This window comes from Apis cerana, linkage group LG10 (genome assembly GCF_029169275.1).
Source record: "Apis cerana isolate GH-2021 linkage group LG10, AcerK_1.0, whole genome shotgun sequence".
Lineage (NCBI taxonomy): Eukaryota > Metazoa > Arthropoda > Insecta > Hymenoptera > Apidae > Apis > Apis cerana.
In genome coordinates, this window is record NC_083861.1 from 11,967,319 (window position 1) to 11,987,444 (window position 20,126).

At 20.9% G+C, this 20,126-nt stretch overlaps 5 protein-coding genes across 8 annotated transcripts; 4 read left to right on the forward strand and 1 right to left on the reverse strand.

Moving 5' to 3' along the window:
- Positions 1-1,176: 1,176 nt before the first annotated feature.
- On the forward strand, positions 1,177-6,802 carry LOC108002224 (polycomb protein suz12-B). The gene is made up of 9 exons (XM_017063774.3): positions 1,177-1,400; positions 2,204-2,250; positions 2,733-2,916; positions 3,021-3,112; positions 3,228-3,420; positions 3,620-3,985; positions 4,211-4,563; positions 4,635-4,888; positions 4,960-6,802. Exons 1-9 carry the CDS (start codon positions 1,301-1,303, stop codon positions 5,498-5,500), a joined length of 2,130 nt encoding a protein of 709 aa, XP_016919263.2. The 5' UTR covers positions 1,177-1,300; the 3' UTR covers positions 5,501-6,802.
- Positions 6,803-7,396: 594 nt separating this feature from the next.
- Positions 7,397-10,199, reverse strand: LOC108002198 (methyltransferase-like protein 22). 3 transcript variants are annotated; one of them, XM_062080659.1, is made up of 6 exons: positions 10,063-10,199; positions 8,956-9,027; positions 8,752-8,883; positions 8,448-8,633; positions 8,206-8,373; positions 7,397-8,109 (listed from the first exon to the last, which is right to left on the reverse strand). In XM_062080659.1, exons 2-6 carry the CDS (start codon positions 9,023-9,025, stop codon positions 7,823-7,825), a joined length of 843 nt encoding a protein of 280 aa, XP_061936643.1. In that variant the 5' UTR covers positions 9,026-9,027; positions 10,063-10,199; the 3' UTR covers positions 7,397-7,822. The 3 variants fall into 3 exon arrangements, with proteins under 3 accessions (XP_061936643.1, XP_061936642.1, XP_061936644.1); XM_062080658.1 differs by lacking the exon at positions 10,063-10,199 and adding an exon at positions 9,320-10,027; XM_062080660.1 differs by lacking the exons at positions 8,752-8,883; positions 10,063-10,199 and adding an exon at positions 9,320-10,027 and having other exon boundaries at positions 7,649-8,109.
- A 124-nt stretch (positions 10,200-10,323) lies between these two features.
- On the forward strand, positions 10,324-13,713 carry LOC108002225 (protein disulfide-isomerase). The gene is made up of 8 exons (XM_017063775.3): positions 10,324-10,471; positions 11,105-11,436; positions 11,553-11,690; positions 11,789-12,019; positions 12,094-12,465; positions 12,558-12,686; positions 12,764-12,850; positions 12,921-13,713. The coding sequence occupies exons 1-8, from the start codon at positions 10,324-10,326 to the stop codon at positions 12,969-12,971; spliced, it is 1,488 nt and encodes a 495-aa protein (XP_016919264.1). The 3' UTR covers positions 12,972-13,713.
- An 832-nt stretch (positions 13,714-14,545) lies between these two features.
- On the forward strand, positions 14,546-16,687 carry LOC108002216 (uncharacterized). Its single transcript, XM_028668963.2, has 5 exons — positions 14,546-14,709; positions 14,789-15,108; positions 15,431-15,772; positions 15,860-16,151; positions 16,220-16,687. Exons 2-5 carry the CDS (start codon positions 14,839-14,841, stop codon positions 16,471-16,473), a joined length of 1,158 nt encoding a protein of 385 aa, XP_028524764.2. The 5' UTR covers positions 14,546-14,709; positions 14,789-14,838; the 3' UTR covers positions 16,474-16,687.
- Positions 16,688-16,697: 10 nt separating this feature from the next.
- Positions 16,698-20,032, forward strand: LOC108002213 (dynein axonemal intermediate chain 2). Of its 2 annotated transcripts, XM_062080654.1 has the most exons (10): positions 16,698-17,019; positions 17,090-17,251; positions 17,342-17,600; positions 17,685-17,938; positions 17,999-18,158; positions 18,283-18,475; positions 18,587-18,722; positions 19,354-19,500; positions 19,594-19,803; positions 19,893-20,032. In XM_062080654.1, the coding sequence occupies exons 1-10, from the start codon at positions 16,846-16,848 to the stop codon at positions 19,956-19,958; spliced, it is 1,761 nt and encodes a 586-aa protein (XP_061936638.1). In that variant the 5' UTR covers positions 16,698-16,845; the 3' UTR covers positions 19,959-20,032. The 2 variants fall into 2 exon arrangements, with proteins under 2 accessions (XP_061936638.1, XP_061936639.1); XM_062080655.1 differs by lacking the exon at positions 19,893-20,032 and having other exon boundaries at positions 19,605-19,804.
- The last annotated feature ends 94 nt before the right edge of the window (positions 20,033-20,126 follow it).

A 20,126-nucleotide genomic window follows, 5' to 3' on the forward strand; every position in this document is an offset into this window, starting at 1 on the left:
AATATAAATTATAATTAATTTTAATTACAAAATATTATTTATATTTATTCATTAAAATTTATTTTTTATTTTCAATATTCCTGAAATGAACAAAAATTAATTACTAAAAACTAATTCACATAATTCAATTGTATTTGTTTTTTTCATTCATATATATGAATATATATCGAATATGTATTTGAAATAAATAAATATATATATATGTATATATATATATAATTCTAATAAAATATTTCATTAACTAACCTCAAAAAATTTTTTTGAAAAATATAAAAGTACTATTTAATATTAACAATATTTATATATTTATATTAAATAATATTATTTAAAAAAATGAAATATAAAATTAATTTATATTAAAGAATAAATATAATTTGTTCTAATAATAATCTTCACAGCTTACTTCAAATATATGTAAGCCGTTATGCTACATGACAATTGTTAGTAACTAAATGCAAGTATTTACTAGGAATTTTATTTTAAATTTTAATTTACAAAATATTAAGTGTAAATAAATTAACAAATAGTAAATCATATTTTTTCTGCTGAATTAATATTGTTAAAATTAATTATTCAAAATCATTCTAGAGAATGAAATTCTAAAGAAGAAAATTAGATTTTGAAATACCGCAAAAATAATAATATAATTTTCAATAATGTATATATAATATAAAAGTAATTCAATTTAGTACCATTTATTAATATATATTATTTATGATAAATAATTAAAATTAAAAATATATAATAATTAAATAAAATAATTAATTAAAAAATAATAGGATATGCAAGATATTTATTTGCCAATCCAATAATCCAAAATAAATGACAAATATTATGACAATAAATAAATGCAATTACAATCTGCAATATATAATTTTGGTAAAATATAAACTTATATCAATTTTATATTACATTTATACATTTTGAAATTTTATCATTTCATATATCACATATCTATCATTCACATTATCATTTATTTAATTATATAAAATACAAAATAATATAATATATTATTAAGAGAAAATTATTTATAATTTTTATAGATTTTTACATATGTATATATACATATGTATATATATTTATATTCATAGATACATAATTAGAATAAATTGTTTAAATTTTGCGCGAAATATATTCACAATAAATAGTTAGTTAGATACTTATTAACGATACATACATAAGGGTGCGCTTTAGTCGCAGGCTAAGCGCCGCAGATTTCGCGCGGGGCGGGTGTTGTCATTGGATTTTTACGTGACAAAAGTGAATTTTCGTAGAAAATTTGACAACGAATCGCGTGAAAATGCCGCCGAAAAAGCGGGAAAAAGAAGTGGATGGACAAAAAGGTCCTCGAATGGATCAAATACAAGCAGACCATGAGCTCTTCCTACAGGCCTTCGAAAGTAAGAACTTTCAGTCATATTATTTTTCTTTTTTATATATTTTTGAAATTTCAAAATTAATTAATATAAAAATTCATAATAATTAAGTAATTAATGATTAGTTCTATTTGAATATATGTTATAAATAATAAAAATGATCATACATAACCTTATGTATTGAACGTACGGAGCGCCGATTCGCGCGTCGTTACATTTCGTTCCCTCCTTCATTTCAATTGGGCACATGTCATTTTTCTATATGTAAATTAATGTTCAATTTGAAAAATTAAGTCATTTATGATAATTGATATATTATTTAGTTTCATTTATATTTATGGTTAATTGTTGTAATTATTTTTAATAATAAAATATTTTTTACATTTTTAAAATAATAAATGTTTATTATATAATATTCAATTATTATTCAATTTGATCCCTAAATTATTATTTTATTAGCATATAGAAACATAAAAAAATAAAGATTTTATATAGTTTTATTATGGTTTATTACATTTTATTATAAAAAACTTAATTTCTTTTTGATTATTTTATTTTTTAATATAAGTTATATATATATATAAATACGTTCATATATATGTTCTATATTTCAATTTCATATTGAAAAAAACATTCAATCAGAAAGTACATTTATGATGTTTTTAATATATGTATATTTTTAAATTTCTATAAAAATTATTTTAATTGAAAAAAATATTAATCTTTGTTATTTAAAGGAATTTAATTGAATTCTTTTTCTATTTCATTTATTTGAATTTATAATTATATTTTTATTTTTTTATAATAGATTATATTTATTTTTTCAGAGCCAACCCAAATTTATCGATTTCTTCGCACAAGAAACCAAATTTCAGTAAGTAAAAATAAAATAAATTTATCTCTATTTCATATTTTATTTTAATTATTAATTATTTATAGTTTAATTTCTCCTCAAAGTGTTAACTGAATATTTTAATATATAATAATATTAAAAAAGTACAAATATTAGATGAAGGTGAAACAATAAACATTTGTAGACAAATAAAGTGAATGAAAGTGTATTTGGTACAATTTTTTTTGTACCAAGAGTTTAGTGAACTTTTCTTGAATTGTAAAAATTAAACTCTACAGTAGAGTGCTTGTGAATGTAATCCAAACTGTAAAAATATTTTGAAACTTTTTATATTTGTTTTTAATATATAAAAACGGTAGGTATAAAATTATATTATAAAACTGTCTTATAATTTCATTATAAGATATAAATTAAATATTGCATATTGTATGTTCTTTATGTTTTTGTTTATATAAACTAGGAGAAATATAATTGTGTAAAGTATTTTATGAAATTTCTTTTAGCCAATATTTCTATATAGAAATTTAACTTACATGAGGCAACGTATGTCCAGAAGCCATAAGTCTCGACGAGGATTTAAAATTGATATGATATTGGAAAAATTAATGTTGAAAAATAATCAAGAAGAAAACCCAGGTGTTCGTGGATATATGACTCTTACTTTTCTAGGTTTTTATGATAAAAAAGGTAATCATATGTAAAACATTTTTTGTTTAATTTTTTGTATGTTAAAAATAATTGTATTTAAGATTTTATTATAATATATCTTTATAATGATATTAATATTACAGTTGAAACACCTCAAGATCCTGTAAAAGTGGAAACATTATTATTGAAAATATGTCATAAGAAACGAAAAGATGTGAGTTCACCAATTATGCAGGCAAGTTGATTTTTATGAATTACATTAACATAATAATACAACATTAAATATCTATGAATTGAAATATATCAAAAAAATTAAAAGTTGTTAACTAAGTAAATATTATTTATTTTAGGTTTCTGTTGGTACAAGTGAAGTTCCAATCAATCCTTGTGAAAATCAACCCCCTCCAAAAGCACCTACTATATCTATACCTAATGAATCTTTCAGTTTAAATAATGGTCATGTAGCAAAAACTTATATGCTTTTACTTAGAGTATATTGTACATCCAGTACTGGCTGCCTTATGCATAACTGTGATTTAGATGGTTGGTAAAAATATATATAATAAATTATTATATCATTATTATTTAGAAAATATATTGTTTCATATATTTCTTTCTTCATATATATATATATATATATATATATACACGCAATTATTTTTTTCAATATTATGAAAAAAGAATGTTAAAAATATTTTTTCTTTATATTTAATAATTATATATACATAAACATTTTTTTTAGAACCAGCTCAAAAGCGTCGTAAATCCTCCACGGGTTCAATTAAGTCTGGAGGAGAGGAAATAAAATTGTATGGTTCTGAACTGATAGTATATGATAAGCACAACCGATGTTTATTAACTGATGGAGATTATGAACTAGGTTTACAAGAAGTACAAACTAATATTCGATCTAGCCCAAAGAAGCATAGCTCTTGGGAGTCTGTACCTGACATCAAAGAATGTGGCCCTTTTGAAGTATTTAGCAAAGGTCCAACGTTAAAATTTAGGCTTAATTGGACAACTGAACCAAGCAATGGTTTAGTTGATAGACCAGCTCCAATTCATCCATTACCAAATGGTGATAATAAGGAAAATCGATCAGGAAATAGTAAGTTATTTATGAAAATATATAATGCTCAACAAGCTGGTTTCTTTAGAATAGAAAAACAAAAGTTAGAAAAACAATTTAATATATTTTATGTCTTATTTCATATTTTTCTTCACAAAATATATATATATGTATATATATATATATATATATATATATACATATATATATACACAATACATAAATAAAATTTTAAGAAATTATAAATTAATGTTATAATTTCAGCTGGTCTAGAACGTTCTTCCACAAATAATAATAATAATAATAATAATAATAATAATAATAACAACAACAACAACAACAATAATAGTAATAACAATAACAACAACAATAACTCTACACTGCCAACACCTAGTCCTCTTAATTCTTCAAGAATGACGACATCTAGTGAAAAAACAGATACTGTCATGGGTACACAGCAAATAGTTTATCAGTTCCTGTATAATAATAATAGTCGGCAACAAACAGAAGCTTGTGAAGATTTACATTGTCCATGGTGCTCATTAGATTGTGGAAAACTTTATTCACTTTTAAAACACTTAAAATTATGCCATTCGCGATTTACATTTACATATGTGGTAAGTATTTAAATATATATAATTCTACATAACATAACGACATTATAATGTAATTATGATTATTTTAATAGCCAATTCCACAAGGTGCTCGCATAGATGTAGCAATAAATGAATGTTATGATGGCTCTTATGCTGGTAGTCCTCATGAATTAATTTCGCAACCATCAAATGTAGCATTTTCAAGAACAGGACCGACAAGACGAACAAGTGTAACAAATATTTTAGTATGTCGTCCAAAAAGAACTAAACCAAGTCTTTCTGAATTTTTAGAACTCGATGAAAATGAATATGAAAGCCAGAGACCTTATATTACAGGGCATAATAGGTACAAAATTTACTTAAAATAAATATTGTTTAATATATAATAGATTATATGATTTATGAAAATTTTCATAGGTTGTATCATCATACTGTTACATGTTTACCTATATATCCAAAAGAAATGGATATTGATTCTGAAGGAGAAAATGATCCAAAATGGTTACAAACAAAAACAAGAATGATGATTGATGATTTTACAGATGTGAATGAAGGAGAAAAAGAACTTATGAAAATGTGGAATTTACATGTCATGAAATATGGATATGTAGGAGACTGCCAAATACCATTGGCTTGCCAAATGTTTCTAGAAACTAAAGGAAAGGAATTGCTCATGAAAAATTTATATCGTAATTTTGTTTTACATATGTGTAGTTTGTTTGATTTTGGTCTAATTAGTCCTGTGGTTTTATATCAAACAATACAAAAATTACAAGAAATCATGAAAGAAGGAGGCGAAGATAGTGATATTCGAAAAGTTTTACAAAAATCTCATGAAGCTCAAGTTGAAAAATGGCTTAATTCAGGCTGTCATGCATCTTTAGATACTAAACAAAATAATACAAATACTAAAGAAAATTTAAATATTGAAGGATTAAATTCTAATGGTATAGAGTGATGAGGATTGACTTTTTTTAGATACCACAATATAAAGTGTTCGCTTCGATTCCGGTGACGAGGTTTTTAGGAAAATTGAAGATGAAATGATAATTGAAAGATGCATTATTTGTAATCTTAAGAAGGAAATATTTTCCTTCATTTGCGAAGTTATGAATAGTAGAAAATTTGTTTGCAAATTTGTTTCCTCGAAGGAAAATATCTATCTTTAGATATTTGAACATATAAAGAATATAATCCTAGTCACCGAATCCTGAGCGTACTAGGTAACATGAAGAACAAGAATACGTAGAAGACGTCTGCCGCTTGTACTTGCTATTACTCTAGTAGGTGTCGGATAAGACTGACTTTATTGGAAAAAAAAACCTCTTTTTATACACGAACGGGTAACAGCATTTGACCAATCGATATGGTCAAAATATCGCGCGTTCGAGTGAGATGAATCGCTTTCGTCTCTCGTCTTTTACCCGCATTCGTGCAGGCCGCGTCTTGTTCAACTGCTTATTTCTACATTTATTTCTACATATATGTATATACATTTAATTTATTCAATAATATATGTTAAATTTACATATAACTACATTTTGAAGGAAATCAAGGTCATTGGATAAATATTGTATATTCATGAGATAATAGATTATTCTTTTACATGATAAAACAGTTGTACCTCCTATGTAATATTAATTTAAATTATAATCTTATAGATTAATGAATAAATTTAATATCTGAAGTTAATACAAAACTGGGAAAATTAGCACATAATCTCTTAAAATATGGGACCTTGATAAAATTACTTCAGATATTTCTTATAAACTCAATTTAATAAACTGAGGCTGTAAATTATAGGTTTTACCCCAAAGTAAGGAATGAACTGTTATAAAAAAAGTGCCTTTGTAAAGCGAGAAAATCTGAATGTGAGAGTGACTTTCGCCAATATATGACCTTTACATTAAGTATTTGTGCTCATTTATAATGCGTTAAATGTTTGTATGTTTTTTTATTTTTAGTAAAGATTTCTTTGTCGATTGTCATTCTTTCAGATAAACTTATAGACGAAATTTAGTAAGTTACAGTAAGTTTATTCTCTGTGTATATATAATATACACAATTTTACTGCCGATAATCGTTCGAAGAAACAATTACATTCCCAAGATATTTCTATATGTAAAATGAAATCTTATTCAATTTTTAAGTATTAATTTCTAGTAATGTTCTCTTCGAACGACTTAGATCACTGTCCATTAATACTTATGCTAGGTTGTAAATAAAAAATACAATAAACATAGAAATATTATAATTTAAAGTGTTCAGTGCTTTTACTTGAAATTATTCAAATTATTAGGTTGTTCGAAAATTAATTGCGATTTTTGATAACATCATGTATAAAGCTTTACTTAAAATTAACTTATTTAATCGAAATAAATTCCTTACAATTTATATAGCTTATTTGATGAGATACAAATTATTCTATATTTTAAAAAAAAATCTGATTTCGTATAAATGTATTTATACGAACATTATAAAAAAATTTTTTACAAAATATTGAAAAAAGTTATATGTTCAGCAAAATTTATTTTATTTTTGCAGAATATATGATTCATATTTTAAAGAAATTCTCTTGTTTTAATATTTTAAATTATAAAAAGATTTTATGAATGTTTTTTTTTATTATTACGTCATTATTAAATATTAATGAAATTAATAAAAATAGAGAAAATCAAAGTATCATCATTAAATTATGTAGTGCAATATTTATATTGATTGTAAATATATTTGAAAATAAATTTCTTAAGAAATTTAAAATAATATTAGATAACAAATATAAAAATAATTTACAGTTCATAAGGTTGTAATATGTAAAATTTTAAATATTAGAAATAGTAATAAAAAATTGCAATTTATTTCAAGACAACCTAATATATTCTTTTATTTTTTAGAATAATTATATAATGGTAATTATATTATTATAACATTATATTAAAAATTATTTTCCTTCTAAGGGGTAGCTTTTTTGGATAAAATTGTAGTACATGTTTCTATATACACAAATACACACATACGCACAAACAATCATGTAATTTCGGAAAAATATATCTTTTTATGAAGTAATAAATTATGCTATATATACTTTTACTAATTAATGAAAAAATTAATAAGAATATAAAAACTTTATTTTCATTTATAAAGTTATTAGTAATGAAAATTTATAATAGCATTCTAAATTTATCCAAGATTTTTACAATTATATATTTAGTTACTTAATACTGTTTAATATTTCTCTTATGTCCATGAATATGTTATATATGTTACATATTAAATTACATTATTTATTTAACTTGTTTTCTATTTTCATAAGAACCATCTGTTTTATTCTATTATATTTAAAATATTGTGGAAAATCTATTTTAATATATTCGGTATGCCAATTAAAATGTTTTGCTTCAATAAGTCCTAAAAATTCATCATACATAGGTGCAATAGTTTTCATATCAGCTGTAGTAAAAACATATCTTTTCTCTAAAGCAATATAAATAACTTTTGATATATCTGAATTTAAAAGTTCACTTAATGTTTGAACAAATCCTTCAGTTATAGTTTTATCATAAATTACTGTAAACATAAGATATTATCTAATATGCATTATTTTTGTTCTAAAAATAAGTTTATAAAGTTATAATTATAATAAAATATAAAGTTATAACTCACCATCTGCAGCTAAAATAACATTTGCTTTATCTAATTTTTTCTTATAAGATGTAAATGATTTTAAATTTAAAAAATCTAATTCCTTAATATAAATTTTAGCTTTAATATAATTTTTGTTTCGTATAAAATTTCTATATATTAATTTCAATATTCCTTTGACATCAATATCTAGAATATAATATTTATTTTAAATATAAAAAATAATATATACTATTATATCATTTCATTACAAATTTCATTACCTGTGCAAATTACTTCTTCTGCTAAAAAACTAGTTACTATACTAGTTAAACCAACTCCAGCACCTAATTCTAAAACTATTTTATCTTTGAATAAATCAGGATTCGATAAAATATAATCAGCTAACAATAATGCACCTCGCCATACTTGTAATCCAACATATTGTAAGTTTGTAGATATATGATGTTCTAAAAATATTAATATAATATAATTTTAACTAATCTTTTATGATATTTTTTATAAATTATCATATTAACTTTTTGGTTTTTTCGCTATCATATAAAATTTCTATATATTAATTTATACCTATTAATAATTTTCCTTCTTGTTGTCTATCTAACACTATATCATTATCATTATCATGACTTATAATATTGTTAAGACATTTTGGTTTAATCATGTAGGATGGATATTTAAAAATAAAACTGGATATTGCATCTAAAAAAATATAATTACATATATATATATATATACATATATATATAATTTTCTAAAAATTGAAAAACTTACTATTATTTTTATATTTTATATACAAATTTTTATTTTCTGTAAATATTTCTGATGTTATTACATATGTCATCTCTGTAAATAAAAGATCACTATTATATTAAAAATTTAATTTTGAATGCTTGTTTTAAATATTTTTTTATATTTATTTTTTCTTATTTCTATATTAAACATAATATTTAATATAAATGATTTTAATAAAATAAAAAATTAAATTAATTTTTCTTATATAATATAATAACGATATATTATTTAATGAAAAGTAGTATATTTTGATTTATTTATAATTATTATATATTTATAATTAATATATTTTCATATTTAAAAAAACAATTATATATCATGGAATAATTATTTTTTAATATACCTGTTTAATCCTGAAATATTTAAATTTTTAAAAAAATTCCTTTAATGTACAATATTTCACAATAAATATAAGGTTAAATTCTAATTTGTTATTTTAAGCACTTATATTTTAATTGTAGTTATGTAATATACTATTGTATATAAATATGACATATTTGTTGAATATCTCAATTATATTTATTTTTTTAAAAATATGAATCTATTAAATATTTTGTACTATACATTTTTGAAATTAGAAAATAAAAAAAATAAATATTTGTAAAATATATTTTTTTAAATTAATAAAATTTAATTTTCATTAAAAATTTTATATTTAAATTATACGAAAAATATTTCATACATTATAATATAAAAAATAATTATATAAAATACACGTTTAAATTATATTTTTTATTAAATTAAATATGTTGAAATATATTGTTTATTTTTTTATATATAAAAAATTTAAGTTTTGAATATTGAAAATTTTAACAAAAGTATTTTATAAAAATTAAGATAATTTTAATGATCAATCAATTCAAGAATGAAATATATCAACATATTGAATAAATATATATCATTATCATTTGTTTCTTTTATATATATATATATATATATATATATAAATTATAAATTAAAAATTATTCTAAAAAAATTTTAATTATATTAAAATATAACATAAAATACGTTATTAAATAATAAAATTGTATCATTAAAAAAGATGATGTTCTAACTCTTGTATAGTAATCTTATATTACATCTTACTGGATCTCTAAATACTGTATTGACCAATCAGCATCTTCCACGATGAATGTGATGCCACGCATTAACCACAATCTACCAACTGTATAGTTCTCTGCATCATTGTATTTGGTCACTTTATTCATATTCCTCAACGAATGGTGTTGGTGACTTTAATCTCAATATTGTAACGGTAGAATCCGTTATTTTGTCGTACGATTAAACGAAATTTATATACGTGTCGTGATATAACTTATCAAGAAATAATATTGTCTTCGTTTAAAGATGAAGATTTTTGCATTAACAATTTTAATAATTTGTTTCTTTACTTTTAGTCTTGCAAAAATTGAAATCGAAGATTCGGTTTTAGTGCTTACAAAAGATAACATCGAAGAAGCAATCGAACAAAATGATTACCTGCTCATTGAATTTTGTGAGTAATCTTTGATTTTTTTCTTGAATAAATTTTAATTATATCTAAAAAAAAATAATAATATGATATTTATCTTATTTGTTACTTTTATATAAATTTAAAACAAAATACAATAGAAGCTGATCCAGATGGTTAGTTCTTACACGTCATCATTTAGAAGCCGGCTTATAAAATTGTTCATGATTGTTGACATTATTTTAATTTGATATTTAATATATAATGGAAATCTTATAGGATATAATATAATATTTATCTTAATAAATAAAATTAAAATTTTTATAAAATAAGATTAAATTATTTACTATATATAAAGAAATTCTAGTAATAATATTGTTATCATATATAAAATTTTAAATTTATATGAATATGTATATATATAATATAATATATTATATGCATGAACATTTAAACAAATAAAAATCAATTACAATACAAATAAAATATATGAAAATGTATATATTTCATTTGTGTATAGTTTCATTTATTATTATGTATTATTATTATTAGTAAATATTTAAGTTATTATTTTATATAATAGTACAATAGATTTTTTAATATAATACTTATATAACAATTATATATATAATATTTTATTCATATTAATTATTGTTTCTTATATTTTCTATTATTTAGATGCACCATGGTGTGGACATTGTAAAGCTTTAGCACCTGAATATGCTAAAGCAGCTAAAAAATTACAGGATGGTGGTTTTCCTATAAAATTAGCTAAAGTTGATGCAATTATTGAAACAGAATTAGCTGAAAAACATGGAGTTCGTGGATATCCTACCCTTAAATTTTATCGTAAAGGATCAGCTATTGATTATAGTGGAGGTCGTCAAGCAGATGATATTGTAAATTGGGTAATAAAAAAATCAGGTCCTGCTGCAAAAAATTTATCAACAGTTGAAGAAGCTAAATCATTTATTGAGTCACATAATATTGCTATTATTGGATTCTTTAAGGTATTATATAGTATATTATTTATGTTTCATTTAAAATAATGAAATATATGCATGTTTAAGATTTTTATTGTATTATGAAACTTTAATCATTATATATATATTAAACTATTATTTAGGACATAGAATCAGATGGTGCAAAAGTATTTTTAGAAGTTGGTAATGCTGTTGATGATCATGTATTTGGTATAAGTAATAATGATAAAGTTTTCAATGAGTATGGAGTAGAAGATGGTAAAATTGTTTTGTTTAAAAAGGTATATTAATTTTTATTTGTTATATATTCAATATATTTGTTATGTATTCAATTTTCCTTTGTAGATTTCAATCATATAATATTTAATAATTGTTTTAGTTTGATGAAGGCAGAAAAGAATTTGATGAGGAACTTGATGTTAAAAAATTACAAAACTTCATTTCTGTACATTCACTGCCATTAGTTGTTGATTTCAATCAAGACACAGTACAAAAAATATTTAGTGGTGATATCAAAAGCCATCTTCTTGTGTTCCTTAGCAAAGAAGCTGGTCATTTTGAAGAATATGTAGATAAAATTAAAGAACCAGCAAAAAAATTCCGTGGAGAGGTATAATAAATAAAAATAAATAATAAATATAAATATAGTATAATAATAATTTTTTATTTTATTGTATTTTGCAGGTTTTATTTGTGACAATTAATGCTGATGAATCTGATCATGAACGCATCTTAGAATATTTTGGTATGAAAAAAAGTGAAGTACCTGCTATGCGTATTATAAAATTTGAACAAATTATGGCTAAATACAAACCAGAAAAGCCAGAAATATCCAGTGAAAATGTCTTGGAATTTGTAACTGCATTTATCGAAGGCAAATTGAAAAGGCATTTTCTTACGCAAGATTTGCCAGAAGATTGGGATAAGAATCCTGTGAAAGTTCTTGTTGGTACTAACTTCCATGAAGTTGCATATGATAAAAAGAAAAACGTTTTAGTTGAATTTTATGCTCCATGGTGTGGGCATTGCAAACAACTAGCTCCTATATACGAAGCAGTATGTTTTGTTTACATATTTATTATTTTTACAATTTTAATAAATTTAAAAAAAAATTGAATATAATATAATAAATATAATGTAATTTATAGCTTGGGGAAAAATATAAAGACAGTGAAAATTTAGTTATAGCAAAAATGGATGCTACTGCAAATGAATTAAAAGATGTTAAAGTTAGTAGTTATCCAACAATTACTCTTTACAAAAAGGAAACAAACGAAGTAAGAATAATAGATTAATTAAAATATTAATACTTATTTGAGATTAATAATGTATTCTAAATTAAGTAAATTTTTAGGCTATAGAATATAACGGCGAAAGAACGCTTGAAGGACTTTCTAAATTTATTGAATCTGATGGTGCTTATGGTCAAGCTGCAGAAGAAGTTAGTAAAAATTTATAATTGATATTATTTGTATTTTAATAACATAAAATTATAATATTTATTTTTACAGGCTCAAGAAGAAGATGAAGATGATGATGTGCCAAGAAAAGATGAATTATAAATATGTGACATTATGAAGAAACAATTCCATAGTTTCTCATAACAACATTTATAAACTTAATAATTCTGCTTAAAAGATATTAATTTATAGAAGACTTCTTTCTCATCCATTTCTATTTTAATATTTTTAGACTTGAATTTATAAATCAAGTTTTCAAATTATTATATGTCAATTACTAAAAATTTATTTCTGCAATGTTATATAGAATTTGTTTATATATATACATATATATATAATTATTATTAAATATATATATATATATATATATATTTATAATAATCACGTATGCATATAATTGGTATAATCTGTTTACAATGTATATTTCGCATATGACTGAGTTTCTAATGTGATAAATTGCACATAGAGATAAAACAATTTGTTTTATATGTTTTAGATTTAATAGATAAAATAATATTTTATCTGAATGTCTGATATGAAGATAATCTGTATATCAAAAAACTATTCAAAAATATTGTATTGTTCACATCGTTCTTATCATTTTTTGTATGAGTGCCCTCTAAAAACTGTTTAAAATCTCTAATGTTTAGATACAGTATCTTTGTCCTTGTGATGTTGATGTATGAAGGTGTTGATGTATGAACTTATGAAAGATCATTAGGCTAAGGATTTCGCAAAATCGTAAAACGTATTTTATTTTTATAAAAAAAAACCTTGTTTTTTATTAAATAAACACACACGCGCTCGTACAACAAATTAATATTAAAAAAAAAATTATCTCTAATATTGTAGAATAGTTATTCTGAACTTGTAGATGATATATATATTTCCATTTACAGCATTTATATATATATAACAGTTTTATGAATATTTAAAGTAGAAGCGATTTTAACATTTTTTTAAATTAATTTAAATAAAAATTTTATAAAAAAATGAATTTTATATATACATGAAAATATATATATATTATATATACAATTATATAATATATATATAATTACATCAATTTTTCATTTTCATAAATGTTTATTTCATTTTTTTTCATTATCTTTTTTTCAGTCTATCTCATATTTTCACAAATAATATCAATAAATCGTAAAGTATTTAATATATAATACTTATTTTACTTAATGTTGTTATATGTTAAAAAACTGCATATGTATGAGAAGGAATTGTGAAATATATCATACATAAATTCTATTTATATGATATTTTAGTGTATAAGAAATACAGTTAACACTTTGAGCAACATTTATTAATTTATTATAATTTATTAATTTTTTTTATTCTTTATAGTTCTTTATTAATATTCTATTTCTTATTTAATTATTTTTATCTTTGTTTATTAGAAACAAGATTCAAGAGTAACAATGGAAGATTTACAAAATTTCAATCTTTCAAAATTAATTAAATTTTTACATCGAACTTTGATTCTGACAGAAGAAGTAAAAACTATACTAAAAACAAATTGTGAAGAAGCAATGTATTGTTTACAACCATGGTGCGTAGAAGTTAATCCTCAACAAGAAGTTAATAAAAATGTTTGTACTTGTCTCAAAGTAAGACTATTATACGTTATTGTTATACATTTTTTATAAAATTTGTTATAAATAAGTTACTTTAATTTTATTTTCTATTTTAAAGTCCAAAGATGAAGATGAAGAAATTGCTGCAGATATTAGTAGAACATTATTACAAACACAACAATTACGAGAGAAATCATCTTTAAATATAAAAAATCAAAAATTTTTCAACAAACATGAATATTATCAAAAAACTGGTAAATATTTAAATTAATATTGTTAAAATTTTAAAAAATGTATTATTTAATTTATTTAATTATATATTATCAATTATAGAAAATAAGAAAAAAAAAAAGATTCAAAATTTAAATGTTAACAATAAGAACATGCATTTAAAACAAGATTTTAATGCTATAAAACAAAATAATCAAAATATGAAAAATGATAAAGAAGTACAAAATGAGATAGATACATATACAATTAAAAAAACAAAGAATAATAATCAATTATTAATAAACTCAATAAAATTTACAGAAACTAAAAATTTTCTTGCAATAAATAAAAGAAATGTTAAAAATATTGAAAAAGTTAATCAATGCAAAAGCATTAATCATAAATTGGAAAATAAAATTAAATCTAATTGTTCCATAAAAGAGGTAATTTTTTGGATAATATATTCACATATATTATTTTTTATTTTTTAATCTAATAAAATTTTAAATGTAATAATTTTTAATTAAGTTTTTATTAATTTTTATTATATTTTTTTTATAAAATATTTATATATTATTTATGTGTATTATAAAAATTTTTTTTTAAATTTTACTATTACCTATTGATATTGATTGATTTTATTATTATATATTATATAAAAATAATAATTTTTCTATTAATGAATTCATTTATTATAAATTCTGAAAATATTTTAATTGTTTTATATTTAATTAATTAATATTTAATATAATTTTCTTTGTATAGTCAAAATATTGTAAATCTGATGAAAAATGTTCTGCAACATCAATTAGTGAATTGAAAAATCTAATACAAAAAATGTCAATTAAATCTAATGATTGTACACTGATTAACAAGTGTAATATAAAGTGTCCATTACATGAAAATGCAATTTCTCAATGTACTTCTGACCAGAAAATAATAATTGGTACTATTATAGATAACTTTAATAGAAATAATATTTCAGAAGAAATAATTAAATCATTAAAAATTTACCATACTTATTTAAATATTGATTTTACAAAAAAATTATTTATTCAAAAACATCAGAAAATATTACATATATTTTTGATAGAATTTAATAAAATGGTAAGTAAATATACATATAATATTATAAATAATATATAATATTATAAATAAATAACATATATGTATACTTATGTTATTTGTACATAGAATGAAATTGTAAAAAAAAAATCAGTACATAAAAATATTTCATCTATATTCTCCGAATCAATAACTTTATTTGAATCTCTTTTTTCTAAAAATATTAAAGTATTTAATTTAAAAGATATTAGAGCAATGTATGCAAAATTAAATTCTGCATGGAAAATGTACGAAGTGAAAAAATTTAATAATAAATATATTTTAAAAAATGAATCATACAAAGAATTATCTGTTATTTCTAATGTGACACAATATATGTCAAATGGAATTTGGAATTTATTTTATAATAGCAATTTTGAAGGTATTGAACTAAATTTTTTTTACAATTTTTAATGAATACTTTATTTTCTGTTTTTTTTTTTTTTTTAGGAATGTCAGAAATATGTTGTATACGTTATACAAATAAAGATCAATTATTATTATTCTTTGATATAATGCAAAAATTTCAATATATACAATATTATAATGATTTAATTAAAATTATTATAGAAGATATACTTCCTAACATGAAGATCTTCTTTGATTATACACAATTGGAATATGTGAAAATTTATAAAATGATTTTTATTCTCTATCAAGGTTTAGATCCAAAAATTCCTATTTTAGTAAGAATTAATAAATAAAAATTATGATAATCGTTATTATTATAAAATTATCTAGAAAGAGAGTGAATGAGTGAATGAGTGAGAGAGATAGTGAAAGAAATATATATTCGTTACTATAGCAATTAGAAAACACAATGGATATTATTTTATAAATACAGTGTATAATTTTATAAATTAATGAAATATTTTAATATGATTTTTAATGTCAATAAATGTAATTAATTATAATTGATTTATAAGTGATGATAATCATTTCAATTATTTAAAAATTATTCCTTTTTTAAAATTAATAATCTTAAGTTAATTAATAAGCAATTTATTAAATATTTTAATTCATTAAATAAATTATTGATTAAATTAAAAATAATCTGGAATACAAAAAATATTAACATGCAATACATTTATACAAAACAGCGATTAGAATTTGGAAAACAATGTAATTTTTCAAATTATCAAAAAATAGAAGTTGATATTAAACCACATGCAGGATATATGAATCACTATATTCAAATAAATCCTACAACTCGGGCAACTCAATGTAGCAATATATATTCTGTTCATGAGGTACATGCACATAAATTTATATTTAAAAATATATATGTATATGAATATTATTATTATTATTAATTTTCAGGTAAATACCAATACTGCAACTTTTAAAGATAATGGTATGTGTCATTTTGAAGGTGGTTGGCCAAAAGATTTAAATGCAAAAGATATAGAACAAGCTATGAGATATAAACGTAAAATAGAAAAAGATGAATTATATATTCATACAATGCTTCAATTGCTGCCTGTAATTAATTTTTTTTTGTTTTCTATCTTAATATTTTACTATTAATAAATCTTACTATTAATAAATTAATACATATTTTATCATTTTTAGCCAATGGAACAATGCATTTCACAGAATAATGTATGTAATATTTATGAACAATACTTTAGTTATATGGAACCAGTTTCTTTAATACAACAAGTGTATTCACGTACAGTTAATGTATATCGTGATATTTTACCAATAAAAAGACAAATAACACATCTTTCATGGTCACCAGATCAAGGAAATCGTTTTGCAGCTAGTTATTGTAATACTGATTTTAAAAATGCAATAAATGACAATTCTCAATCATATATTTGGGATGTAGGTAAGTTGAAAAATTAATTAAAACTTAATTTTTATAATTAAAAATTTCTAAAAAAAAAGATTTATATTTTATTTAAATTCATAGAAAATCCAAATATACCTTGTATGACTTTAAAACCATTCTGTCCAATTCTAACATTGGAATACAATCCCAAAGATAGCAACATACTAATTAGCGGATTAATGACTGGTCAAGTAGCTTGTTGGGATATTAGAAAAGGATCAGAACTAGTTGAGACAAGTTCAATGGAATTTAGTCATAGAGATTTATGTAATAAAGTTTTATGGATAAATTCTAAAACTGGTACAGAGTTTTTCAGTGCTTCAAAAGATGGACAGGTATAATAATAAAATAAAATAAAAATTAATATATATATGATTTATAAATTAATTGTATAGATAATGTGGTGGGATATTAGAAAATTACAAATGCCTACAGAAACATTAGTAATTGATTTATACAAACCTGATGATCAGAATATTAATAAAGCAATTGGAATTTCTGCATTACAATTTGAACCATCCATGGGTACACGTTTTATGTGCGGTCTTGAAAATGGTAAATAAAAACCTTATATAATAATCATATATGTATTTATTGTTATATGCTTATGCATGTTATATGTTTAGATATAGTAATTTTAATATAATATTTTTATATTTAGTATTTATTCTATATTTAGGTATAGTAATATCAGGAAATCGCAAAGGTAAAACTTCAAGTGAAAAAATTGCAACAAGATTCAAAGCACAATATGGACCTGTAATAAGTTTAGAAAGAAATCCAACATTTGTTAAAAATTTTTTAACTGTTGGAGATTGGACAACAAGAATATGGTCGGAAGATTGTAAAGAATCTTGCATTGCTTGGACACCGTAAATATATTAAAAATTACCTAATTTACATTTTTATTATTAACTAAAATTAATATAAATTACATTAGAATTATATTTTAATATTATAATTCCATTAAAATTATATTTTAGTGGTCACAGAGATTTTTTAATGGGTGGAGCTTGGAGTATAACACGATTTTCTGTATTTTTTTTGATAAAAATGGATGGAACATTAGATATCTGGGATTTGTTAATTCAACAAGATTCTCCTGTTCTTAGTGTGAAAGCATGTTTATTTTAATATTACATCATTTAATAAAAATTTTGATTTTCAATATTTAATGAATGATTTTAATTGAATTTTTTGATTTAAATTTAAATTCGACATAGAATTACATTTATTTTGAAAATACAAAATTTTTTAATAAAAATAAAAATGTTGAAATGTTATATTAAAATAGTTATTTTAATTTTTAATGGAGAAGAATTCTCTACATAATAAAAGCATCAATAATTATTTAATTTCATAATTTTAATTTCGTAACTGATTGTAAAAAATCATCAAAGTTATAAAAAGAATAAATGTACTTTCTTGTAAATTGTTTATATAAATTTTTGTTTATAAAAAAAAGTTTTTCTTTATATAATGTTGGGTTTTTTAGATATTTTAAAAAAAAATCATTCAAAAAAGATATCGAAACAAAATGAAAAATTTGAATTTAAAAAAAAATTTAAATTTAAAAATTTGAATTGAGGAAATATTTAATTATGTCATTTATCTTTTTTTTATTTTTTGAATTTATGTTTAAGACAAAGAATTCAATAAAATCATTCAATTATATATTAAAAGTATATTTATATTATTAATTTATTGAGCAATGTTATTCATATTTAAGAATTAATGTAACATATATTAGGTTTGTGATGAGGTGTTAACATATATAAAACCACATGAACAAGGACAATTAGCAGCAATAGCTAATAAAAAAGGAACAATATTTTTACTTGAATTTTCAAAAGCTTTAACAACTAATCAAAAAAATGATAAAGTTTTATTTACAACAGTAAGTTTTATTAATATAATAATTGCATATAGTAATTATAATATATAATAATTATATATAATAATTCTGCTATATTCAAATAATTGAAATTAGTTTCTTGATAGAGAAACACGTAGAGAAAAGATAAAGGAAGCTAAAAGTAGAGAACAAAGATTGAAAATGAAATCTCTTCGAAATATAAATTTTGAAATGGAATGTCCAATAGGAAATATAAAAAATGATGAAAAAAATCTTAAATATTTTAATAATCATGATGAGATATTAATACATTGCGAAGAAGATTATGAAAATGCTATAAAAGCAGTAAGTGTAATGTTTTTAAAATATATATAATTTAATATTAATGTAAGAAAAGAAGCAAAAAAATTTAATTTAAAAATTTGTTGTTTTAGGAATTAATAAAAGAACAAAAACAAGAAATAACAAATGATGAACAGAGAAGCAAATTAAAATCATAAATTTTTATTATATAATGAAATAAATAAATATATATATATATATATATAATAAATAAATATAAAATTTAATATTATATATGTATATAAATTCAAAAAATGAATTTTCTCCTATATATTAAATTTCAAATTTATCTAATTATAATTATTCTAATAATATTATAATTATTT

Coding starts and splice junctions, on each gene's coding strand:
- LOC108002198 (XM_062080659.1), bottom strand. CDS start 9,025: ATGACATATGTAATAACATCAGAAATATTTACAGAAAATAAAAATTTG. Junction 8,884..8,955: donor TATAAAATATAAAAATAATA/GTAAGTTTTTCA, acceptor ATATTTTTTTAG/ATGCAATATCCAGTTTTATT. Junction 8,374..8,447: donor AGAAGAAGTAATTTGCACAG/GTAATGAAATTT, acceptor ATTATATTCTAG/ATATTGATGTCAAAGGAATA.
- LOC108002225 (XM_017063775.3), top strand. CDS start 10,324: ATGAAGATTTTTGCATTAACAATTTTAATAATTTGTTTCTTTACTTTT. Junction 10,472..11,104: donor TTACCTGCTCATTGAATTTT/GTGAGTAATCTT, acceptor TCTATTATTTAG/ATGCACCATGGTGTGGACAT. Junction 12,466..12,557: donor TAGCTCCTATATACGAAGCA/GTATGTTTTGTT, acceptor TGTAATTTATAG/CTTGGGGAAAAATATAAAGA.
- LOC108002216 (XM_028668963.2), top strand. CDS start 14,839: ATGCATTTAAAACAAGATTTTAATGCTATAAAACAAAATAATCAAAAT. Junction 15,109..15,430: donor CTAATTGTTCCATAAAAGAG/GTAATTTTTTGG, acceptor TTCTTTGTATAG/TCAAAATATTGTAAATCTGA. Junction 16,152..16,219: donor TTATAATAGCAATTTTGAAG/GTATTGAACTAA, acceptor TTTTTTTTTTAG/GAATGTCAGAAATATGTTGT.
- LOC108002213 (XM_062080654.1), top strand. CDS start 16,846: ATGCAATACATTTATACAAAACAGCGATTAGAATTTGGAAAACAATGT. Junction 17,252..17,341: donor CAATGCTTCAATTGCTGCCT/GTAATTAATTTT, acceptor TATCATTTTTAG/CCAATGGAACAATGCATTTC. Junction 17,601..17,684: donor ATCATATATTTGGGATGTAG/GTAAGTTGAAAA, acceptor TTAAATTCATAG/AAAATCCAAATATACCTTGT.
- LOC108002224 (XM_017063774.3), top strand. CDS start 1,301: ATGCCGCCGAAAAAGCGGGAAAAAGAAGTGGATGGACAAAAAGGTCCT. Junction 2,251..2,732: donor GCACAAGAAACCAAATTTCA/GTAAGTAAAAAT, acceptor AATTTCTTTTAG/CCAATATTTCTATATAGAAA. Junction 3,113..3,227: donor TGAGTTCACCAATTATGCAG/GCAAGTTGATTT, acceptor TATTTATTTTAG/GTTTCTGTTGGTACAAGTGA.